The sequence below is a fragment of the Eurytemora carolleeae genome, unplaced genomic scaffold (assembly GCF_000591075.1).
Source record: "Eurytemora carolleeae unplaced genomic scaffold, Eaff_2.0 scaffold807, whole genome shotgun sequence".
NCBI lineage: Eukaryota > Metazoa > Arthropoda > Copepoda > Calanoida > Temoridae > Eurytemora > Eurytemora carolleeae.
This window is the reverse complement of record NW_019397120.1, coordinates 136,373-161,619: the sequence shown is the minus strand read 5'-3', so window position 1 is coordinate 161,619 and position 25,247 is coordinate 136,373. Positions and strand designations below refer to the sequence as shown.

Below are 25,247 nucleotides of genomic sequence, written 5' to 3'. Positions count from 1 at the left end.
CCTGGAGAGGTTCGGAAGCCCTATGGGGACGTGCACTGCCGCAAATAGTTAAAATGACGTTCGGAAGCTGTGCGGGGAGGTTGCCTTTCCTCCCTCGTCCATTTTTACTCAATCATCTTGAAGTAATTAACATAGATAAATTTTACCAAAAAATCGATTATTTAATGCAGTAGTGTACTTGCACTATATGTTAATATAAAGCTCTCCCAGAACACAGGTGGCTGATCATCACAGATTTTTCATATTGGTGACTTATCCATTTTATAAGCTGTTCAAAAAGTCTCAATTTATAATGGACAACCTTTATGGTATAAATAAAGAAATTAATAAAATCGCACATTGTTAAAATCTACCCTCCCCTAGGAAATCCTTATCTAACCCCCTCCTGCCCTTTGTAGCACACTATAGTCCCAATTTAAGGACTACATATTATAATGTATCCTTCTGTAAACTCATGGTGCCCTTACTTTTTGAGGGTTGCGGGAAGAATTCCTTTCAAAAATCTTTAAAAAATGTTTTCTCAATTCTACTCCCAGCTCCATTCTATACACCTCTACTTCCAGCTTTATTACACATTCAGCTCAATCATACTCCTTTTCTTTACTTCTATTCTAGCTCAATTTTACACCTTTACTCCCGGCTCAATTTTACACCTTTACTCTTAGCTTAATTTTACACCTTTCCTCCTTGCTCCATTTTACACCTTTACTCTTTGCTCCATTTTCGCCTTTACTCCTAGCTCAATTTTACACTTTTACTCCTAGCTCAATTTTACACCTTTCCTCCTTGCTCAATTTTACGCTTTTACTCTTTGCTCAATTTTACACCTTTACTCCTAGCTCAATTTTACACCTTGACTCCTAGCTCAATTTTACACCTTGACTCCGAGCTCAATTTTACACCTTGACTCCGAGCTCAATTTTACACCTTGACTCCGAGCTCAATTTTACACCTTGACTCCTAGTTCAATTTTAGATCTTGACTCCTAGCTCAATTTTTAAGAATTCAGCAAGAATTCTGATCAGAACTAGAATTTATTTATTTTTCTATTTATAGCATTTGCTTAACTTCTAAGTATTTATCAATGACATTTTTCAGTATGGAAATGGATGAAACATGTTGCCACATGAAGCCCTACCTTCAAACAGCCTGTAAAGTTAGTATTTACTCTATTACAATTACATGATTCATTCTCTACACAACTCGTCTTGTTACAGTATTATATAATTTCTCTAATTTGAGAGAGTTCATCGAAAAAATAAAATCAGAGTTGTTAGATGTATAGAATAGGGGAAAGAGTACAAAAGAAATGTAGGAAATAGAATTAAGGGGGACCTATCCCCCCCCTTCTTTATATATCGTCAAATTAAACAGGATACATATACACAGTCATGTAAGAATTTAGTTTCTTATCTTTAGATTTGCGAGACTAGTTAGGTTTACAGTTATTTCTTTAAAGTTGGGATCAATAACTTTAATTTTCTATAGTTTTGTATGAAAAATTATTTTTCTCGTCAGAATTTTAAATACTCTAGTCTCTTGATAATTACTAGGCTTTTAGGGCGCTTTGAACTCATCTTTATTCTAATTGTGAACATTTTCTCTTTGAAAACATATTGTAAAACAATAACAAAAAAAGTTCGCAGATTTTATAAAAAAATATGAAAGTAAAGTACTGACAATTTAATTTTGTTGGGAGGCTAATTTTTGAAATTTTGATAATCCATAAACCTTTCCTGGGGTCATGTGAGGTCCCACACAAAATTTGACGTTTTTTTGGATACAAACAAACAAACAGACAAACAGACAGAAAAGCAAAGTATATGTATATATAGATGTAGTGCACTGTAATTTTGAATCTGAACAAGGCTAATACTTGAAAACATGTAATCTCTGTTTCCGGCCTTTAAACTGGTCTGAAATTACATTATAAAGTTTAAAAATAGACAGTGGTAGGCAATTATAATAATACAATGAAGACGACTTTCGATTTCAATTCTGATTTATATCAAGCTGTTTAACAGTGTGGACATAGCAGTAAAAAGAAGCTGTCAATTAAAATAAGGCTTCTCTTTGATTTTATAGTAAACTTGTATTTAGAAAAAAGCTTGTTTAAGATCAAAACTTAAATAAAAAAGTCGTCTTACTTCTATTGACATAATCGCCTACCACTGTATATCTATTTAGGGCGAAATATCACGATTACTGGACCTGGATCATGCCCCAGCAGATCCTAATAGGTAGTATATCTTGTTTCCTATTCTGATCCTAATAGGTAGTATATCTTGTTTCCTATTTTGATCCTAATAGGTAGTATATCATGTTTTTATTCTGATCCTAATTGTAGTATAACTTCTTTCCTATTTTCATCCTAATAGGAAGTATATCTTTTTTCATATTCTGATCCTAATAGGTAGTGCAACTTGTTTCCTATTCTGATCCTAAAAGGTAGTATATCCTAGTTCCTATTCTAATCCTAATAGGTAGTATATCATGTTTCCTATTCTGATCCTAATAGGTAGTATATCATGGTTCCTATTCTAATCCTAATAGGTAGTATATCATGTTTCCTATTCTGATCCTAATAGGTTATATATCCTATTACCTATTCTAATTCTGTTGGGTAGTATATGATGTTTCCTATTCTAATCCTAATAAAATTATATCTCCAATCAGTTTAAACAATAAAATTGGGAGGGAGAGGGGGTAATCATATTTTAATTATGAATGGGTTTGTATCAACCAGAACCTTTTACTGAGTTACCTCTTTTCTTTTAATCATTGATTTCTATTTACAGAATAAAGGCTATAAATACTCCAAAGTCTGATCTTTGATAAGAATAAATAAAAGTTAAATCACAGCAAAATTATATTTTCTATTCACACTTGATTTAAGGAGGTTTACATTCACACTGCTTGTACAGAGATTGACCAATTATTGATTCTCCAGGTGTTAATTTTTTGCCTACATTTTAATATTGGTCAGTGAACACTTGTCAGTGTAAATAAATAACTTTGGGAGTTCATTTATCACAATTTGAATTTTAGCCACTACAATTCTTTTTTAAGTTTTAAAGGTGAAGTTTTTCTAGGTACACACTACAGACCAGTTATGTAATATTATCAAGGGTTTCAGTCAACTACCTCTCTCCTAATACTGACTTTACAGGTAATCCACTTTATTCAGAAAAAAAATATAATAACCATAGGTTCATTGTTTAATGTTCATTGTTAATTAATCTTTACTCCATAGCAGTATTAACAAACTAAAAAATTCATCCAGCTATGTCACAAATAGGTGCAGATTCACATCCAGAGTTTTCTCCTAGAATTTGATCAGGTTTTAAACCTTCTCCAGAATCTAATACAGCGCGAACAGCTCGAGTTAATGGATATGTTTCACCATAAAGTCCATCAAAGTCATCAAGGTCAAGTGCAAACAACATTGCTCCACCCACATTTATTGTGTTTGCATACTTTGCCTTCAAAGCAATAGATTCCACATTATCATAACCAATCCAGTAAGGTCCATTTACAGCATAAGGTGCCATGTAACATCCATCAACCACTCTTTGCCATTCTTTGGGAGTTGCCCCTGGTAGATTAACAAGGGATGCATTGTTAAAAGCTTGAAGAATCTCCAGATATCCCCAGATACCATCTTGTCTGGTGTACGGTCCAGCAGGCATTCCTCCTATTGCTGGACAATAAAGTCCAGTGTTCTCTGAATATTTTGGCAATGTAAACCCTCTTCCATAAGCTGCTGTTCCTATGTTGATCTTCTCTTTTGGCATACCACTATCTATGTACCAATTAACTGTATCATTAACATTGAAAAAATGTCCTGGATGATTTACATCATCTTCCTCAACTCTTCCATAAAGGGGTGTATTAACACCTGTAAAGTTGTCCCAGGCTCCGTGATAATCATAATCCATTACATTGATAAAATCTAGTGCTGCAGCTACTCTAGGAATGTCATACCCAATTTCAGATCTTACTGGGTCAGGAGATGTTGCTGCTGTAAGAATGAGACCTTGTGCTTGTAGGGCAGATGAAAATTCTTCTACAAGAAGTGTGAAATCTTCCTTATCATGCTCAGGGTCAGACCCTTCCCTGTCTCCGGGATACTCCCAGTCAAAATCAATTCCATCAAAACCAAAGGTTGTGGCTAATTTTACTGCACTTTTTATGAAAATTGACCTTTTGCTGGGATCTGCTGCCATAATAGACCACTGTCCTGATCCTGTATTCCATCCTCCAATGGACAAAAGAGTTTTAAGCTCACTGTTCTGTTGTTTAAGAGCGTTAAACCTTCTGTAACTATCATAATGGCAATGATCTCCATCACATCCTTCATCCCAAGGTGCAAGATCGTACCATGGGTCATAAGCAACAGCCTCCCAAGTCTGGTTATTCATATTAGCAAAGCCATAACAAAGATGTGTACATAGATTAGGATCAATGTTATCTATGTCAAACTGTCCAAATCCAATTCTGTAGAATGCCCAAGCCCCAAAATAACACACAAGTCTCTTCTTGTTTCCTGGATTTGAAGAACTGGTTGTTGTGTGATCCACTACAGTTGTTGTTGGACTTTCTGTCGGTCCTGTAGGCTTGTGAGTGACACCATCACATATATTGCTAGGAAGGTTGCCAGTCCAATCGCAGTTACCAATTGCTGGATTAAATCCTGTACCAGGAGGGCAAGTATGATGCTCTACACTCCAACTATTCTGAAGAAAATAACAAGTCAAATCCAAATTTTTTTACATTAAGTTAACAATAATACTTACATTTGGGCCTTTGTAACATCTATAATAACTGTTTGGACAATCATCTGGATCAAGATGAAACTCTTGATCCTCACATTCATCATCTGTAATATTAGCTTGGGAAAACCCTAGCAGTCCCAGTAGGAACAATGTTCTTACTGTTTTTTTCATCCTAAAAAAATCTACAATACACAAGTAATAATTCATTTAATAGTTAAAATTCAATTTTCCCAAATTTATTCATTTATGGAACAGATGGATAAATTACATATAGTCAATTTAAAAGAAATACATTCCTCTTTTAAGTATACATAATAAGGAACAGCTCTCTCACCTTTTCTTGTAGTAATAAAAGAGAGAAACAAAAAACATTGAATTTATACAAACTGATAAGAATTATTAATTTGTTCAAAAGTTTTGTTACGCAAAAAGCCGTCAATGATAACAATTAGAACACAATTGAACGCTATTATAAGAAATTATTTGGAATATTGAACATTTTGGTAAAAATTTAAAGTTTGTTTAGATATTTCTAACATTATGATCCTAATCTTGAACAATTTGTACGAGATGATTTTGGTAGCTCGAAGTTACTAACAAAGTGCTAGTTTTTTCTTATATTGAAAATTGCGCAATCTTTTTTTTTATATTTATGTATTGTCTGATTTTTGATAGTTTATTTCACTAATGAACAGATAAAAATAATATTTTTTCATATTATTTTTCAAAAAAAAAAAAAAAATCATTTATCAATAATTGAGATATTAATGCACTTTTTGTTATTCCTTAGAATTGTCCTTATCTTAAAAAGATTTCTTTCTTATGAAACATTGTTATCTTTCTTGCTTAGAAAGTGTTTTACTACTTTCTTAATTATTATTTAAAAATTTCTTGCATTTTAAAATATATAAATTTGGGATTTTAGCGAATAATAACTTATTGTTTTTTTCTTCAATTAAAAATTCTTTTTTTTAAACTGAAGATTTTGTAAAGATACAAAAAGGAATTTTGAAAGATTATTAGCAAATCATTGACTTAAATAATTATATTATATTTGCAGATTTTTGTAAGATTCGCTTTTATCTCATTTTTCTAGTAACATTTGAAGAACAAACTTTTATTTATTTATTTAATCAGAGCATTAGATAAAAGATATAATTTGGAAAGTACAAGAATATTAAACATAACTATAAATATTGAATAACACTTTAAAAAAATCAAAAGTTTGAATTTTTCTCAAATATTTTTCCAGCATAAAATAGGTTGAATTTGATTGACTAAGCGTTTTTTTCGAGCAAAGATTATATAAATGTTTAAATTTTCAATATATTAGAAACAGTTCTTGCAACAAACTCTTTTTTTAAATCTCCGTAGCTTTGCAACCTGATGTTATAGACATTTGATATTTTAAGTATTCTGTTAAATCAAACAGTTAAATTTGAAATATCAATTTGTTTACTTCATGGTGATTAGAAAATTAAAGTTTGTGACAAGAACTCAGTTCCTTTTGAAAACTAATAAATTCTGTATAATTTATTAGTTTTGAACTGGAATATATTTTGGTTAATATAAGAAGACGATTGAATGTATGAAAAATATCAATATTTGGAAATCCTTTACGCTCTTAGGACTAGGAATTTATCTATGATTAAACTGGTATAAAACTAAGTTAATAACCGTAAAATTATACTCTGGAATAGGAAGTGGACTTTTAGACTCAAGTTATAACTTTAAAAAGTCCGATGCACATGAGACACAGCAGTTGTGCAGTGTAAGCAGACCCATTTTAGTAAATAAATGATTGGATAGGTTACTTGTAAAGCTTTTTGCTTTGTAACGCCATAAAATACACTTAACTATTGCTTAATGTCGTCTACCTATTCCACAATTACTGGTTCTCACTGTAGTTATAAATGATTGCACGTAAACTACAGAATATTTAAAATTTGACATCCAATATCAGTGTCAATTGGGGCGCTATGTCATTTGTCCTACAATCACGTGCCATGAAATTATTTGTCCTACAATCACGTGCCCTGAAATTATTTGTCCTACAATCATTTGTCCTACACATCATAAAAAAAATATACATATATATATATCTGTTACCTTAACTATTTATATTAAACATATTTACTAAGGGTAAAATGACGTAGGGTCAAAAAATGTGACACAACGAGGGAAAAAATTTGGGAGACAGCTCATTATTTTACATTTAAGAGGCCGCAGAGCTCGGCTCCCTAGCCCATCCTAGCCGCAGCGCTCGGCCTAGAAATTGTCTTAACCTAACCTAACCCAAAATAAGGTGAGAGACGTTCATATTATTTAACATTCAAGATGCCGCTGCGCTCGGTCCTCTAGCCCATCCTAGTCGCAGGGCTCGGCCCATAAATTGTCTTAACCTAATCTAATCCAAAATAAGGTGAGATGACAGCATATTATTGAACATATTAAATGAAATTAAATTCAACTTTTTAAACATTACTATAGAACAAATGATGTTATCCATTTCAGGAAAATCATTGTATTTCTGTAGGACAATTGTAGGACAAATGATGTTTCTCTCTCTCCGTAGGACAATTGAAGTGAAGAGTACAATCGAAGTGTAGAACAAACGATGGTATCTCCTCTCTGTAGAACAAATGATGTGTAGGACAAATGAGCCGTAGGACAAATGCATGATGTGTAGGACAAATGAAGTTTTCCCCCACCGTATAGGACAAATGATGTGTAGGACAAATGATTGAAGGACAAATGACATAGCGCCTGTCAACTGGTACACTCCAGCTTCCTGAAAGGGACGGCAGACTTAATTTATTTAACGGCCTGGAGTCTAATCCGGACAGGAGCATAAGGATAACATTGTCTTTCTGCCTTAAAGAGTGTTTAGTTCTGATTGTTTCTAAAAAAAAGTCATTTTTGCAAAGAAACCAGAAAGAAGAAAAAACAGTTCTAAAAAAAACAAGGATATCTTGTTCATATTTTATAAAGAAAAGCTATAAAGGGCACTGTTGTGAATCAGGCGTGCCACAGTAAAGAATCACTTGAAATTATGTGAACAGTCCCTTTAAGTACTATTTTAAATATTTTGCAGTTGAAACATGACTCAAAAGATAAGGTTGGGTTTTTAAAGTAAATGAACTACGCACCCTCATGCTTAATAGAACAAGTAGATACAAATTAAGAAAAGAATATGAACTTTGTTTGGATTTCTGATTAAGTTTCTTACAACGAGGTTATAGTGTATAGAGTGATGATGTACGCTGAGCTGATCCTTTACTAATTGTTTTAGCCAGGAACTATACCGAGAGCGTACTGCATATTTGATTATTATAAGGAGATTCTGGCCTAACCTATATTATATCATTATTAGTTAACAGTTGTAAGTGTACAGTACAGCTAACTGAGCACGTACACAGGTAGAGAACTATCATCCCCCCTGGTTTCTTATATAAACAATACGTAGACAGGTATATTATGTACACTGTACAATATACACTTAGAAATGCCATTGGTGTATTTCTAGCACATTACCGGGAGGAATATTAACTAATCTTGAGACAGGGCAGCATATTCCTCCCAGATGTTAAAAACAAAGATGAAGGTTCTGATACACCTAGAACTTTCTGAATAAAAACTGTTTAGACTGGAGTATATGTGAGAGACATATTAGAGAACTACTGCATGATTGGAAGAGCCAACATACTTGCTGTCATTATGGCCACAGGTAAAACATTTAAACAACTTTTTAACAAAAAGGCCCGATTTTGTATGACCAATTTTCGGCGATTTAAAAAACTTTTTTCCCGTCGTCTTATCTTTTTTAAACAACTTTAAATTTGAAATTGTTGATCGGGAAAAAATTTACACTACGACACGCAAACCAAAGATTTTTATTTTTGAAAAATTATTTTTTATTAGATTTTATTATTTTTTTTAACTTTTTCTAGGTTTGACACTGCAAACTGCACTGTCATGTGCACTGTTACCTATGCCATGTCCAAAACTATACTAAAGCACGACTCCATAGTGCTTCCAATAGGTAACATCAAACAAATTTTGCTTCATGGTCTTAAAAAGTTATTACTACATTTATCATAATCTTAGCAATATTCTACAATAAGCACGTACAACCGATAGGGACATATGTTTACCAATTTTTGTTCTCTAATTTTCTAATCCTTTTATCTTAGTAAACTAATGATGTATAGTGTATACCTTGATATTTAAAACAATGAATTCTGTGAGATCAAAACGTTAAAGTTTGATAATATCAAAGATTTACACCATCAGGCTCCATAGATATAAGTTTGAATATTATCACATCTTGTTAGTTTACTTCATGAACCTCCTAAACTATGTAGAAATGTAGAGAAAAAAAATTATACATTTTTTATTCAGGTGGAAATATCTGTATGGATTGTAAGGTAAGACAGAGTTTTAAGATAAATAATAATAATTCATTTTTTTAGGGGGGGGGGGGTGTTTTTAAAATTTGATTTAAGCCATATTACGTTCATTTAACTCATTCGAAACTTATGATTATATTAGAATGTACAAATTTTTTGTCAAGAGCTGGAACAAAAAGAGATTTTGAGGGTTAACCCATAATAAAATTAAAATATGGAGTGAAAATTATACAGAGAATCATTTTAATAATTGTTTTTTGCTTTAGTATGAATATCAGCAGCGGTTAATACCAAGGCTTAACAGTATAATTCACAACAGGAAAATACACATATCTATATTTTATATCTATCTATCTGTCTGTCTCTCTGTTTGCTTGGTTGTACGAACATAAGACAGGAACCCCCTTAACCGATTTGCCTCAAATTTTAATTGGGAAACTCGGTGGAACAACGGGAATTGTTTGAAGCTTAGTAGGTTTATTTTCATAGCGAAAGTTTAGGTTCCAGGGAAAGCTGGGTTCCCAAGCTAGTACCATATGAATATCAAACTATTTAAACTTTGATGCTGTTTTTAAGGTTTTTTGGTCTATAATAAAAGTTAGAACCTCAATTCCAAACCGTTTTTCATTTTTTTTGTCCATTAAAGATAAACCTTAAAATATTTTTTAATTCTTATAAATCTTCCAGGGTTTGTAAAAAAAACTAAGATCGGTAGAAAACATTAGGCCTATCTTTGACTTCTATACTTTGATTGTCTGTTTGCCTGTCTGTTTGTTGTATCCAATAAACGTCAAAACGGGTGAACCGATCGGGCCCAAATTTTTGTTGGGCCTCACGTGACCCTAGGGTAGGTTTATGGATGATCGAATTTTAAAAAATTTGCCTCTTAACAAAATTCGATTTTGAAAATTTTGAAAATCCACTAAATTACCAAACTGTTAAATCATCGTGCATACTATCCATTAAAGCTCTGAACTGTTAAATCAGCGTGCATACTATCCATTAAAGTACTGAACTGTTAAATCAGCGTGCATACTATTCATTAAAGTACTGAACTGTTAAATCACTATTCATTAAAGTACTGAACTGTTAAATCAGCGTGCATACTATCCATTAAAGTACTGAACTGTTAAATCAGCGTGCATACTATCCATTAAAGTACTGAACTGTTAAATCAGCGTGCATACTATCCATTAAAGTACTGAACTGTTAAATCAGGGTGCATACTATCCATTAAAGTACTGAACTGTTAAATTAGAGTGCATACTATCCATTAAAGTACTGAACTGTTAAATTAGAGTGCATACTATCCATTAATAAAGCACGACATCTACGTAAGAGTGAGCTAATAGTTTTCTCTCTAAGTGGTCACGGTCAGAAGTTGAAGATGTTATTGAAATAGTTTTGAAAGATATTTCTGTGCTTGAAAATATATAATGTGTAAGCTGGGATTAGGAATGATATTGCTGACATCTCTATTGTTGATGATATAGCTGAGCCTACTGACACCATTGATCAGAACGAAGAATATTGTAAAGACAACAATATCTTGGAACCAATAGTCAAGTAATATCTTATAGATTTTCACTAAAAATAAAGTACTTTAAGCATGAGCGGATACAGTTTTGAGCTTTGGAGCAATGGCTCACAAAATTGCCCCCCCCCCCCTCTAAAGAATTGGGGGGGAGCAATTCAAAATGGAGAGAAAATTCTGAGTTTCCTTACCCCTTAGTAAATTCCTGTACCTGCCCCTGACTTTAAAGAATCATAAATGTCGTTATCCCAAAAATGATGAAGAAATATTTTATAAACTTTGTTTACAAAAACATAAAGTTCTGCCATAAAGGAATATGAAGCTATGAATTGTCGAAGCAATCTTTGTAAAAGTGTTTGCTTTAAAATAATTCCAATTCACTAATGATTTTTATTTTTGTAGAATGGAAGCTGAGGAAGATATAAAGAATATACTAGTCCCGGAGCAGAGAGGAAAAATCTTTAAAGTTTCTACTGGTCTCAGAAAAGACTCAAATAAATCCACAGTCGGGCCGGTTAGAGTACCGGTACAAGTTAAAGCGCCTGTACGGCCCGTACAGGTCAAAAAGATTACTGCTAAACCTGGAACTAATCATATCATTCAGTCGGTGGGTCAAGGAAAACCGGTTTTGGTGAAAGTTTATAAACAGACTGTAAAACCTGTTTCTACACCATCCAAACTTCTAGTTTCGAGTGAAGTATTAAATAACATGAAAACTATTTTTTCAGTAGCTAAACCAGGTATAATTATTATTAAAAAATTAATGATATCAGGTATTAGTGTACTGAAACCAGTTCTTCCAAAATTGAAGGATCCTTTATCTATTGACCGGGCTGACCAGGCTGACCAGCCTTCAGGGTTGAAATTAATAAAATTGGCAAACTTATCAGTTGCTGGAAGGTTCGTTAAATAAATTTTTAATATCTTGCTTTTTTATATTTTATCAAACATATGCTTTTCAGCAGTGCTTAGGATCCGGATCCGTTGGATCCGCAAGATTTTGGCTTCATGGATCCACGGATCCGGATCCAAGTGTTAAAAATTAAAATTTTTTTAAAAATTTCCTCATTTCTGAATGATTCATTTAGTTTTAGGATAAAAATAAGCGAAAAAAATAAAACAAAAATTTGAAAATTATTTTTTGTTAAAAAAAGTAAATCTTAAAGAAATGAAAATTCAGTAAATCTTAAAGAAATTGTTTTCCAGTGCGGATCCAGGATCCGGATCCGCATCAAAATTAAATGGATCCTATGCACTGCTTTTAAGGCCCGATCGGTTTAGCCGTTTTAGACGTTTAGTTTATTGAATACAAACAGACAGACAAGAAAAGTATTTTATCAAATAGCGGGATTCAACTATTTTTTAAAACCTGTTTCTAATTAATTTTCTAGATTTCCTTGTTTTTGTGTTTTTGGTATATTTAGAAATTGTTTCCAAACTACCTCTTTTCCTCGGATAAAGACATTATCCTGCTCTGACCCTTGAGGGTTAAAATTCTGTTTGGTTTGGTAACTTTTTTCTGCAGAATCTTTCCTACTCTCTGAAAGGTTTCACATCGATATGTTCAAGGATATCTACTCGATATAAAGCAATATTTATCAATACTTATTTTAACTCAAACTCTTAACTAAATGAATATAGAAAAAATATGCTGGGTTAAGAAAGTTTGAGATAGATATTTGCAATCATCCAGAACAAAAAGTTTTATCAAAATTAAACTTTTTTAGGTTTATGGGACGTGTTCAAAAAAATGCAAAAAAAATCATTTCTGACACCCCTAGGCTTAGTACGTTAATATGATTCACCAAATCCATACTGCAGTCCTTCAATTATCATACAGGGAAATTTTCATCTTCCTAAACATCCCAGGGAAAGATTTGACAGGTTCTTTACTGTAACCTAGAAAGGTCCATCAAACTTAAAATTAATTAATAATAATATGAAAATAGATGAATGTTGATTATGTAAATAAGTTGTGATGTAGTTAAACAAATCTTATTTGAAATGATAAAAAAATAATCATGAAGAAATAAAATTGAGCCACGTTGTTTTATAGTTAGAGAGTTTTATATTTTAGTGATAATGTTTGTGTAAAAGAAGAGGATGAGGTTGTGGATGAGGTTGAAGAGGCTGAAGGAGGAGATCTAGAGGACGAGATATTTAAGAAGATGACGATGTCCTACCATGGGATTAGTAAACAAGAAGATAAGGTACAACTAGTTGTACCTTTCATATGATCTACAATATTCACATTTGCCTCAGAATTTTGTCAATCACTCCTTCAAAACTCAACATAAATCAAATACTTAACAATTTTGGAATCTATCTAACCTATCGAGACTTCTCAAAGTCAGAGCTCGGTCTTGCTAATTGACGAATAGTTTTTTCATATTTCCAACCGCGAGGGTTTAAAGTTCATAGGAAAGATTTCTTCATGACAGAAGGAAGTTAACAAGTGCATAAAGTGCCCCACCCTTAACAGTCTTTTTGGTCATTGCCCACTTCCTAATTCCGTATTGTAGCCAGAATCAAAGTCTAATATACCTTTCCGTAGACATCAGCGTTTTAAAAAATGTTCAAATTATCCCTTTTCACATAGCAGGTATAGTAGGCTAGGTCAGTTGGAGGAAAACATAAAGTAAATTTATTTTACTGAACAATCTACGTACTTGAAATATACAGTGTAGGAACTTATAACATACAGTGTATATGTATGACATGTACAGTGTATGTATGATATGTACAGAGGAAAAGAAAGTAGAAGAAGTGTGTTTATTATTCTGTAAAATATTCTAGGGGAAGAAAGTCGAAGAAGTGTGTTTATTATTCTGTAAAATATTCTAGGGGAAGAAAGTCGAAGAAGTGTGTTTATTATTCTGTAAAATATTCTAGGGGAAGAAAGTAGAAGTGTGTTTATTATTCTGTAAAATATATTAGCGTAAGAAAGTAGAAGAAGTGTGTTTATTATTTGGTAAAATATTCTAGGGGAAGAAAGTGGGCGAAGACGACTTTAAATATTTTTGTCAGCTGTGTCATATTGGGTTCCTCAAGGATAGTTCATACAGGTGAACAGATTTCCAACTTAATATAAGAAAAAGTACAAAGAACATCATATCAACATTTTTGAGATTTTTTAATTTCTGTTTTCTTTCAGACACCACATGTCCAACTATCTTGAGATACATAAGGAGATGCAGAACAAAGTAGGAGAGGTAATAATGTTTGGTTTTTGGAACAGGAACAGGGAACAGTGAATTAGGAAATTATAAATAATTGAATAAAACTGAAAATATGAATTTAATTATTAAGAAACGAAGCTGTGAAGAGTGCTCTGAGGAATTTCAAGATGATCGAGAATACAGACAACACCTTCACACTTCACATAGGTGGGATAATACCATGATATATCAATCAAATAATCAGAATAATTCCAATTGATTAATATATTTTTCTTAATCTGCAATTTATTTTCCTTTGATCAATGGGCAGCAAACATTAATCTAAATTACGCGGATAGTGTTAAAAAAAATTTTCACAGAAAAAGTCTAAATCCTCAATTCCTATATCTTTGTAACCTGATATTTTAACACTTAGATACTTCAAATATTGTAAAATAAAGATATGCTTGGAGTAATTAGTTACCTTCTTTGAATAATCCTGAAATTATTTTTTGTTTTGTTTTTTGTTCCACTTGTACATTTTCTATATTTAGTGAAAATGAATACTTCTTTTGTGATCTGTGCAATGTTGTGTTGAAAAATGAAGCTGCGTATAAATCTCATCATTCAAAGCTACATTTAGGTAAAAATAACAGTTTTCATCATAAACCTTTGCTGATCTGAACAAACAATTTGGTGTTTATGATTCATTAAATATTAAAACTTTGTAATTAAAAAACTAAATTATATACATTACTAATGAGGACTAGCTATTATGTTTAAGTCGAACCCCAACTTCCCAAGACTAATGCAAACCTTTTCTTATTTTGTCAAAACTGGTTTTTTTTCAGCGATTTTCACCTTTTCATTATTATGAAATCTGAATTAACAATTATTCTACTTATTTGCCTTGTACAGGGTGTCCCAAAAAACATGGGAATTCAGTGACGAATTCGATATCGTCTTTGTTATGAATTAGCATTGTAATACATAATTTCAAAAGCAATAATATTATTATGTCTGCTAGAGTTTATTTTATGAAAAGGGTAGAAGACTGTAAAGATGTGTCTATAATGTCTCCGCACGATGAACAGTGAAGACGGACAAGTTTACTCTGTTTGTATACTGCAATTTTCTTGTTTTACTAAGTACAACCGTATGCAGTCAAAACATAAACACACAAATTGTAAACATAGCAGACGAAACTCTTACATATTACAGCTTTCTCATTAGGTATCACTATACTAAATCAAAGAATTATTTAAAAAGACGATATCGAATTCGTCACTGAATTCCCATGTTTTTTGGGACACCCTGTAGTATAAATATAACTTTTAAATCCTTAATACATATGTTTTTTTTTTCTAACATTTCTTTACTGCACTACACACTTATTACCTGGTTCTTTAAAGCAAAAATTATCAGTTAACAGAATTTACGAGAGAAAAAAAATTGTTTCTCACCAAACATTTCTCTCTAATCTCTCTAATCTTAACATTTTGTTGTTAGAGAGGAGGAAGAAGGTTTGGTACTGCAGGGAGTGTGGTCAAGTTTATCAATGTAAATACGAACATCAGGAACATATCAGGTAAATACCATTAGGAACATATCAGGTAAATACCATCAGGAACATGTCAGGTAAATACCAGTATCAGGAACATATCAGGTAAATACCAGTATCAGGAGCATATCAGGTAATATCATTATCAGGAACATATCATGTAAATACGAGTGTATCAGGAACATATCAGGTAAATACCAGTATCAGAACATATCAGGTAAATGTACTAGTATCTGGAACATATAAGGTAAATACCAGTATTAGGAACATATCAGGTAATTACTAGCATCAGGAACATATCAGGAAAATACAAAAATAAAGAGAATACATGAGGTTCGATCGAAAATTCCTTCTGGAATCTTGATTCTAGTTGTTATGTCGGTTACATAATTATTTTACATTATATATATTGTATATTGTACAACCTTATGCTTATACAAATATGTACGTAGAGAGCACAGGAGTAGTGAGGATGGGTTCCAGTGTACTGCATGCGGAAAGGTGTTTACATCCAACAACCAGCATATTTATCTCAAACATATGGAGACTCATGACGAGGATAATATGTAAGTATTTTTTTTTAATTATAAAACCTCTGGTTAAAAAATATATAACGAAAAGGTTAAGCTACTTGTGTTTCAGCTTACCTAACGCTCTTTGGACTAATTTTTTATTCTTTGACTTTAGGGTTACATCTTTCTTTCTTTAAACATTCAGTAGGCCAGTTAAAGACTACATTGAGAACAGAAGACTTTCTTTAATCTTGGGAGCGTCATATTTCAGCTTTCAAGTCGCATTTACAGTCTTATCCTTTGTGCTGCGGGTGACCTTGTATATAACTAAACAAGAAACTGATTTTTAAATATAGTAACTTATCAGTTTGCTTCTAAATAAGAAACTTGTCATTTTTCATAATTTCAATTAGAAAATATCCAACAAGAAAATGCAAATTGGTTTCTTAAATGTTGTTCTCCAAGGGATCCGTGTGATTGCACAAACTGTAGTCTCGAGGTTGAAACTGATTCTAAGAAGGATATTCTACCAGCCTCAAGGAAACGAGGACACTCTCCTGATCAACAGGATAATAAAGAACATGTTAAAAAGGTTAAAATTATTAAAATTTTAAAAGCCTAAAACTTTTTTCGGTTTAAAATTTCTCTAAATTACATTTTACAATGAATTTGAAGAATCAATCATTCATTACAATAAACAAAAAACAATGCCAAAAATCGTTGTATTTTTTTATCCGGAAAGGCTATAAAAAATAATGTGGGATTAAAAAATGGAGGGGGGGGGGGGGTTGGAGGATCAAGGGAGTTTAAAAGTGAAGTTAAAGAATTTAAAATAGCTTAGGCTATTTCTTTTAAATAAAGATTTTGTATGGGGACACACAAAAAGTGAAAATCAGAAATTAAAAGGTGCTTAGATTCTATGGGTGATGTCAAACATTAGTATTGAAATGCAAAAAAATGTTGATTTAACTTTATTTACTTATGTGCAAGTAGTTTCAGAAAAAAAATCTCGAATTTTGTTCAATTCGACACTTTGTGTCACCAAATTTTGCATAAAAATTTATATAAAAAGCCGAAATTTTTGCATAAAGCCTCCAATTAACAGATTAACAAGAAAATTTTCAATTGGAGGTCAATGCTCTCTATCGAAAATTAAGGTTCTGCCGAAAAACCGAAAATGACTTGAACCTGATGCAAAGCTCAGATCAACCTAAAATTTTCACAAAATGCTCATAATGGGCAACATCACTCATAGAACCTATGCACCCCCCCCCCTGAGTAACTTAAAAAACGTACTTCAATAAAAGACTAAAAAAACCTCTTTTTCATTCTAATTAACACTTCTATGAAAAAAGATGACTTACTTGAAAAGATTAGTTTGAGTAATGGACGTTTATTCACTGATCATGGTAACTTTTTAACAGAGAGGCTTTTACTAGTTTACAAACTATTTATATGATTGCAACCAGACAGCGGAAGGTATTGCGAGTAGTATTTTGGCAACAATGTTTTGCGTAAGGCTGGGTAGCTTGCGTATATAGTAGATGCGTCATGTTAAAGGTTGGATTTGAAAAATAGAAGATTAGTGAAAATATTGACACCCCCCCCCCACAAAAAAAATCAACCCCATTCATTTAGCGCCATTGCTAAAGTAGAAAATGGAAAATAAATTTTTTCTAAATGATTAAAAAATTGAAGAATGAAGTACTTCAGGGTTTGTGGGATACTGCAGGTGTAGAGGATGAGGACCATCTTGTTCTAGACGAGGAGGAGGAGGTTGAGGATAATTCAGGTTCATCTTTATTCATTTGATCATTGATTAATTAACTGTTAACTGTGGTACTGGTAGACTTTGACAATCAACGTTAGCAAAGGGTGTGAACCTATTCTTGTAGACTTCTGTTTTTTGGTAGTTATATAGGCAGAAGATATATGCAAAAAAACGATGCAAAAACGAACATATGTTAACGCAATCGTTTTCGGACCCTTTTATTTTAGAATAAAGATATTGCAAAGTTTAATAAAAGCAAACTCTAATATAATACAGTTTTCAAATCTTGAAAGTTTTATTAAATTTTCTTTATAACCCGATTTAAAAGGATTAACAACACTAAGTGTAGTAGACATTGACATCCACCATTTGTAATTGTTTAATTTTTTATTTTAAAATTTTCTCTGATGAGAAAATGTTATGATTAATTTGTAATTAATTAATTGATCATTTGGTTTATTGCTCAATTGATTAATTGATTAATTGATTAATTGATTAATTGGTTGTATATATTTAGAGGATGATATGAGTATATCTGTAAAGTGTGGTGTTTGTGGAAGGGAGTTTAACAACACAGAGGATCTGTCAAATCATGTTATCAAGTAAATTATTAAATAATTGTTATCAAGTTAATTATAAATAATTGTTATCAAGTAAATTATAAAATGATTGTTATCAAGTAAATTATAAAATGAGTTTTATCAAGTAAATTATTAAATGAATTTTATCAAGTAAATTATAAAATGAATTTTATCAAGTAAATTATTAAATAATGTTTATCAAGTAAATTATAAAATGAATTTTATCAAGTAAATTATAAAATGAATTTTATCAAGTAAATTATTAAATAATTGTTATCAAGTAAATTATAAAATGAGTTTTATCAAGTAAATTATATAATAATTTTTATTAAATACACTTAATATATATATTAACAAAACGGAAGATCTATTCAAGTATGTTTTTAAAGAAACCTTTTTTTAAAAATATTTTAATAATCATCATTGAAAACTTTCGGGCTCTTATTTTAAGCAAAACCTAATGTAGAAGAACTGAGATGTTATACAGGATAAATTTTGTGGTTTTACGGTTGTCTTTTAGAACTTCCAGATTACAGACTGTACTGACGATGATTTTAATATTTATTATTATTGCGAATCAAATCCACATAAAATTGTCCTTCTAAAAATTACCCTTCCGGGACTTCCCATAAAAATATATTCATAATGATGAACATGGCAATGTTATTGTTTTATAAAAATATATTCATAATGATGAACATGGCAACGTTATTGTTTTAAAAAAAGGGTGAGTATGAGGAAAAATTACAAAGATTATTTGATAAACTTGTATTTTAGCGAGCACTCGAAGAAGTCTGTTGAGAAGGTGCCAGCAGCTAAGGCTCAAGCTCAAAAGGAAAAGGTAAGTTTAGTAGAAAACGTTAGATACCTAGTCCGTTAGAATATTTTATACTTCTTTTTCATTATCGAATTGTGTCCCAAAAACTAGTAGTTTTTTTTGTGCCCAAAGTCAAATTTAACATAATAAGGGGTGAACAAATTTAAGATGAATTATTTATGAAACCATCCCTGAAACAGTAAAGCATAAAAGAAGAGTTAGAAATTATTTCTTTGAATCCTGTCTCTTTGTTAAAATATTAGAAATAGAGTTGGCTGAGAAATATTTCTCACATTTTTTGTTGAAATCTATTTGTTGTATAAATTAATTATAAATATGAAATAAAGAATAATTAAATGCTTGATACTAAATAATGCTATCTAAGGAAGTTCTTTGGACTTGTTCTAATTGTGGTGGACCTTACAAGCTTTACAGATCTCTCAGGTATAAACTTGGATTAAAGAGAAGTTTCTGTAATTTCACTGCAGTTCTAGAAGGATTGTAACAAACAGTTTAAATTCAAATCTTATAATCTTTTTACAGTAAGCTTCTGAAAATCATGGAAAAGAAAGACGTCTGAAGTTTTGATTTTACATAATTCAATTAATATGAAACAAAGCAATGGTGTAGTGTACACAAACCCAATTCACTGAATAAGTTGCTTCAAGCTACTTGTATAACTGTTTACTTCAACATTAAATACACAAAAGATTGCCTAAATGTTGTTCTCCTTTTCCACAGTTTTATAGGTCTCACTGTATTTCACCTGGTATAAATATAAATAATTATTTTGTCTTGAATTGACTTTTTATTTACAATTATTATTATTATTATTATTATTATCATTATCATTATCATTATCATTATCATTATATATTTAGATTGCACCGGTTGAGACAAGAATGTATGATTCAAATTCAAGTAACTCCGGCTAAAACGTTAGTAATTAGTATTAATTAGAAATTATTTTACAAGCCTTGACTTCAAAGATCAAGTTGGAGCAAAATGCTTCTAAATGTGTAGAGAGTATTCAATTTTATTATTTTGGGAAAATTAACAAATCATTTAAAGACATTTTCCCCTTTTTTCTTTATCTTCATTGAACTAAAGAAGATGTCGTTGTAATTTTTATTGACTCTCCACTTGAAAGCGCTTGACTTCAATTTTAACAATTTCTTCGTTGTTCCAGGAGAATAATATGCGAAATACGCAAGTAACTTTTGCAGATAACCCACAAATGAAAATAAGCGGTTTACAGCAACAAAAACATGGATATCAAAATCATACTTGTTCAGACAAAGCTTCTAAGAACACCGTAGTATATCGGACCTGACTCTATAGATGAAGAGTCATAATTAATTAATTTACAGTTCTATTAATACGACAGGTTACCCGCGAAGGAAGCTGAGCCTGAAGATCCCAAGGAAGACGATATTCTGAAGAAGACGACAACTACCAGGGACAGTGGTGTTATCCGTCCTCCTAAAATAGGAGATCTACTCTCTATTATGAAAGGTATTTGCATACTTTTACTTTTTTTTACATTTTTTGTTTAAAATTTTCTCAAATTTCTCAACTGTTTTTAAATGACTTAAATGTAGATGACTTGGAATAAAATCGTCATTTTTTTATTGCTAAACTTGAAAACATAACAAATATAAAAACATGACTTTTAGATTTTTTTCTATTATTTAATAGAAACTAACGTGAATCTAGTATTTCTATTATTAATGAAAATAAAATTAACAAAAAATGAGACTGAAAAATTCATATAATTTTCAGAAAAGTTTATTTACAGGGAGTGTTCGCAAAAATATTCGATGGTGATTGCTACTAATTTTATTTCTATCCGTTGCGTCAATAAGGAAAAAATTGTTAAAAAACGACTCTTACCAAAGAACGTAGCGTCCATACAAATTCAGAAAGTTGCAATATTCGACTTGGATCGTTAAAAAAAGAAATTTAATTTCAAACAAATCCTTTAGATATTACAACTTATAACCATCGTTTTTTTCCCCGACGCATTATAGTTGATACTTCATAATATATTTTATTTGTTTCATATAGAATGCACTTAAAACAACGGTTTTTTGTCCGCTAGGTGTCTCTTGTACGTGGAACCATGCAGAAACATCGAGAGCAGAGACACCTGCAGCGGCCAACTAATCGTCGTTTAAATTGCATCATATATAAAACAAATAAAATATATTATGAAATATCAACTGTATACGAATGCGTCGAAAAAATCGATGGTTATAGGTTGTAATATCTAAATGATTTGTTTGGAATTAAAAAATTGATTTTACGATCTGAGTCGGATATTCTCTCCTTATATATTTTTTCGACATGCCTATACCCCGTTCAATTTTTGGCGAACCCTCCCTTTAAAAAATGTATGTTCTGAGAAACAAATAAATATCTCTGAAATTATTGTTTAGCCAAGTTTTCTGATTATGTTCCTGGGGAGGAGGAGGATGAGGAGGATGAAGAGGAAGAGATGGAACAACTCATGACGAAGAAAAATAAGAAAAGTAAGTTTCATTTACTTTAGATGTTTATTTAGAAGAAAGTTAGAATAAAAAATAGTTTCACCACAATAAATGTATTTATCAAAACGGAAAACGAAGAACGATTTACTAATCGTTTTGAAAATTCGTTTTGGTAATTTCTTTAATCAGAGTAAAGATTTTTCTGGGTGCAATAAAAGCAAACTTGTCTATCCTGCAATTTTGAATTAGAATTTTCATCTTAGATTCTTCTGAAGTCTTTAAAAGGCCTAAAAACTTTAAATGTTTAAATATTAGTCGTCTTTGTTTTCAATTCTGATTAGAAATTAACAGATTTTGTAATTTGTGATGTTTTTAAGTTATGACTGATTATAAAATCCTTAACGACGTCAAAAGGCTTACTAAAGACGACTTCTATTCCCCTTTAAACCGGTTTACAACTGTAGGTATATCCAAGCAGCCGAGATTACTATCTGAAAGCTCACGAGCTACAAGACGAAGGCTGGAATATCTAACCAAGGTGGGATTTTTAAAAAACAATAAACATTAAATCCCTTTTTTTTAGATTTTGTGAACAAATTTTATCAGGTGTATAATAGAAACTTTACGGCTTTCGATATTTTTCCTAAAATTATTTTTTTTGTCCATTTTGATATTTTCAAAATACAAATTGATATGACACAACATCTCATCTTGAGTTTACTCAAATGTTGTTGTTTTTACGTTTCATGAATCTGTCTGTTAAAGCACCATACAAATATTTACATTTATTTTCAATTTCGAGTAGTTTGGGTAGTTGACGTGTTGTTGAGTTTTTAACACAGAACAGATATCAGAATAGAAGGGAAATAAGACTATCCCTTGGTATGGATTTGTTCAGTCCCTTTGAGCCTGAAGAGAAGTTCAAAGTGTAAAATTCATGTAAATGTCGCAAATATTACGCAATACATATATAAAGTTTATGCTGAAATAAACTTGGGAATGTAAAGTAAAGCTTATGCTGAGATGAACTTGGGAATTCATGAATCATGACAGGTTTTCAGAGAATTGATTTAGAGAAAAATAAATAATTATTACAAAAGGTTATATATAGCACAAATGTGTGAAGTACACCTGAGCCCGAAATTTAAAAGAGTATCGTTGAACGAAACCTTAGAGTTTCCTTTTTGGGGTCTTAACATTTTTGTAGATTTTGATTTAAGAGATTCAATATAAATGGAGAATATGAAGAAACGACATAACATAATATTTCATAACAAAAATATTTATATCCACTGCATAAGCCCATCCGTGAAACCCGGATTCGTTGGTTTTCTTAAGGAAACCCTGTCTTAAGTTTTGGGCTCTGCAGTGTGGAAACAGCACAACAAAATGGCGGTTTTACACTTTTTCGACTTAATTCCACTCCATACTTATCTATTCTCTATGGTTTTTAATCATGTTTATCTTCATCTTTACATGCCGGGTGCTTCTTCTTATTTTCTAGATTGCCTTGCTGATGTACATTTTACAAGGACACCGTGCTGGTTAGCAAGAAATCGTTAACTTTTATATTTTTGCCACATTTTGTATAATGCCCGAGAGCATTTATGTACCTTTTATTTCAACATACAAAATTTTTAGAAAATAACGTTCTTGTTGCGAAAGTTCCTCTGTTTCAAACTGAACTCTGTGATTGTTTAACGCATGCATTTATAATTGTTTTGTTTTACCAGGTTGCCCAGGAAATGATGAAGAAGAGAGAGAAGAAGAGACAGGAAAGAATGCAGAAGGAGAAGGAGAAGAAGGAGGCTGGGGAGGAGGACAGTAAAGGGAAGGACGATGATTCAGAGGACGAAGGATTGAAACTGAGGTGAACAATAAAATAACTTGTTTAAAGTTTTGTTAATAAGTTCTGTTGAGAAACATTCTCTAATGAAAAATGTTAATTTCCAGTTCCAAGGATGATTTGTTGATTCCACTCCCGAACAACTGGGTCTGCGAGAAGATACGCGACGGTAGCGCTCCTAGCGGATATATTACAATCTACTGGTCACCACAGGGGGATAGGTCAGTTATACCTTATAATTCAAAAATAAGGCGTAAAATTTCAAGTTTTTATATCCAGGTTTACTACACTGGAGGATATAGAAGAGTATGCTACTGAGAATGATCTTGAAATAGATATGGATGTATTCAGAGAAACTAGTATTCATGAACAACAAACAGAGGAAACTCTTCAGAAGGAACATAACACACAAATTCAATTTTTGTAAATAAATGAGAAAGAGAAAGACAACATAAGCATAAAAGTAAGATTAAGCTTGTAGCAACGAAAAGTTATGATTTTTGGAACCATTTCTTTAGTTAAAACATAGTTATTCTTTGTTGGATCGTTAGGACCACAACATCAAACTTTTGTTCTTTATTTTGACGACTGAAACTCTGTTAACTTCGGACAATTAAACTGTAACTGCCAAAACATTTTTGTCTGTAAATGAAGTTCAAATTCGTCTAAAAGTAATTTTCTAGAGCCTTTATCATTTCAACCTGACAGTGTAGACCTTTGATGTTTCTAATTTTGACGATTTGATCTAACAGAACTCATTCAAAACCAGTTTGAAATATCAAAGGTCTACATTAGGTTGCAGTGACATAAGGAATAGAAATTTTGAGAGGGAAGGAGCAGGAGAGTAACTAGTTTCGAAAATGTGAAAGGCTCAATCATTTACCAAACAAAATTCACTCATGAGAACCAGAAAACTTTGAATTATGAAGACGACATTAGCCCAATATTTGAATTAGTTAAAGTAAAAATTTGTATTAGTAGCTTAAAAATTAATTATAAAGTTAAATGGTCTGTGCAAACTGACCCATTTCTGTCTCTCATGTACATTGGACTATTTCAAATGAAAACTTGAGTTCTAAAATCGTCTTCCTTTTCCAGAGTTTTCTGGATCACACTGTATTATAAATATATTGATGTGTGTTGTGTACGTGAAGGCTAAAAGAGTCCGTATACGTGATGAAGAAACCGGTTTACCGTTAGTCATCATATTCACAGAGAAACATAATTCAATAACTATGGATGTTCAAGCCACCGTTTAAACCTACAAATATCTGTAAATACTGCAATGTCGTATCATTTGTCAAGCATAAGAAATTTTGAAAATAAATATTTAAATCGTGGAATTTGAAACTTTAAGAATTTTCTACTGAATTTTAAAAAATATATTTCTTTCCTTTATTTCTAAGAGAATTCGGTTACTTAGAAACGGTACACCAAATGAATCATCTCCTTACGTTCTAGTACATTTATTGTTAGTTTTTTGCCATCTGCCCTAAACATTGTTATAATGAAAAAGAAAATGTTTGGCACAGAAGAAACAAGCGTACAGAAACATGCAAGTAAAATTACTGAATATATCCTGTAAAATCGTATCTGAGTCAGGAGTCACATTTTTTCATAGATAAAGATAGATTGCGCATAAGACGACATTTTTCATCTTGAAAGATGTACATTTTAAAGATATTCCTAAATTATATAGATTACCTAGGTTGGTTGTGAACATTGGCTGTCATTGAGTACTTGTGGTGTACATGAGTTCTGTAGAGAGAAATTTAAGTTAGTTTAGTCCTTCCC

General features: G+C 31.6%; 2 protein-coding genes across 4 annotated transcripts; one reads left to right on the top strand and one right to left on the bottom strand.

The window, feature by feature from the left end:
- Nucleotides 1-1,072: 1,072 nt before the first annotated feature.
- On the top strand, nucleotides 1,073-24,803 carry LOC111712076 (uncharacterized). Of its 3 annotated transcripts, none has more exons than XM_023486588.1 (30): nucleotides 1,073-1,156; nucleotides 2,188-2,240; nucleotides 3,093-3,169; nucleotides 8,421-8,502; nucleotides 8,726-8,817; nucleotides 9,177-9,202; nucleotides 9,451-9,503; nucleotides 10,640-10,750; nucleotides 11,121-11,458; nucleotides 11,492-11,618; nucleotides 12,796-12,928; nucleotides 13,704-13,783; nucleotides 13,873-13,930; nucleotides 14,028-14,104; nucleotides 14,431-14,519; nucleotides 15,386-15,464; nucleotides 15,890-16,003; nucleotides 16,415-16,541; nucleotides 17,663-17,741; nucleotides 18,238-18,322; nucleotides 19,079-19,142; nucleotides 19,504-19,562; nucleotides 20,000-20,056; nucleotides 20,506-20,633; nucleotides 21,557-21,649; nucleotides 22,072-22,145; nucleotides 23,341-23,477; nucleotides 23,561-23,674; nucleotides 23,733-23,846; nucleotides 24,604-24,803. In XM_023486588.1, the coding sequence occupies exons 1-30, from the start codon at nucleotides 1,085-1,087 to the stop codon at nucleotides 24,710-24,712; spliced, it is 2,901 nt and encodes a 966-aa protein (XP_023342356.1). In that variant the 5' UTR covers nucleotides 1,073-1,084; the 3' UTR covers nucleotides 24,713-24,803. The 3 variants fall into 3 exon arrangements, with proteins under 3 accessions (XP_023342356.1, XP_023342354.1, XP_023342355.1); XM_023486586.1 differs by having other exon boundaries at nucleotides 23,733-23,850; nucleotides 24,608-24,803; XM_023486587.1 differs by having other exon boundaries at nucleotides 12,796-12,931; nucleotides 13,707-13,783; nucleotides 23,733-23,850; nucleotides 24,608-24,803.
- LOC111712077 (acidic mammalian chitinase) lies at nucleotides 3,205-5,079 on the bottom strand. The gene is made up of 2 exons (XM_023486589.1): nucleotides 4,797-5,079; nucleotides 3,205-4,736 (listed from the first exon to the last, which is right to left on the bottom strand). Exons 1-2 carry the CDS (start codon nucleotides 4,980-4,982, stop codon nucleotides 3,276-3,278), a joined length of 1,647 nt encoding a protein of 548 aa, XP_023342357.1. The 5' UTR covers nucleotides 4,983-5,079; the 3' UTR covers nucleotides 3,205-3,275.
- Nucleotides 24,804-25,247: the final 444 nt, after the last annotated feature.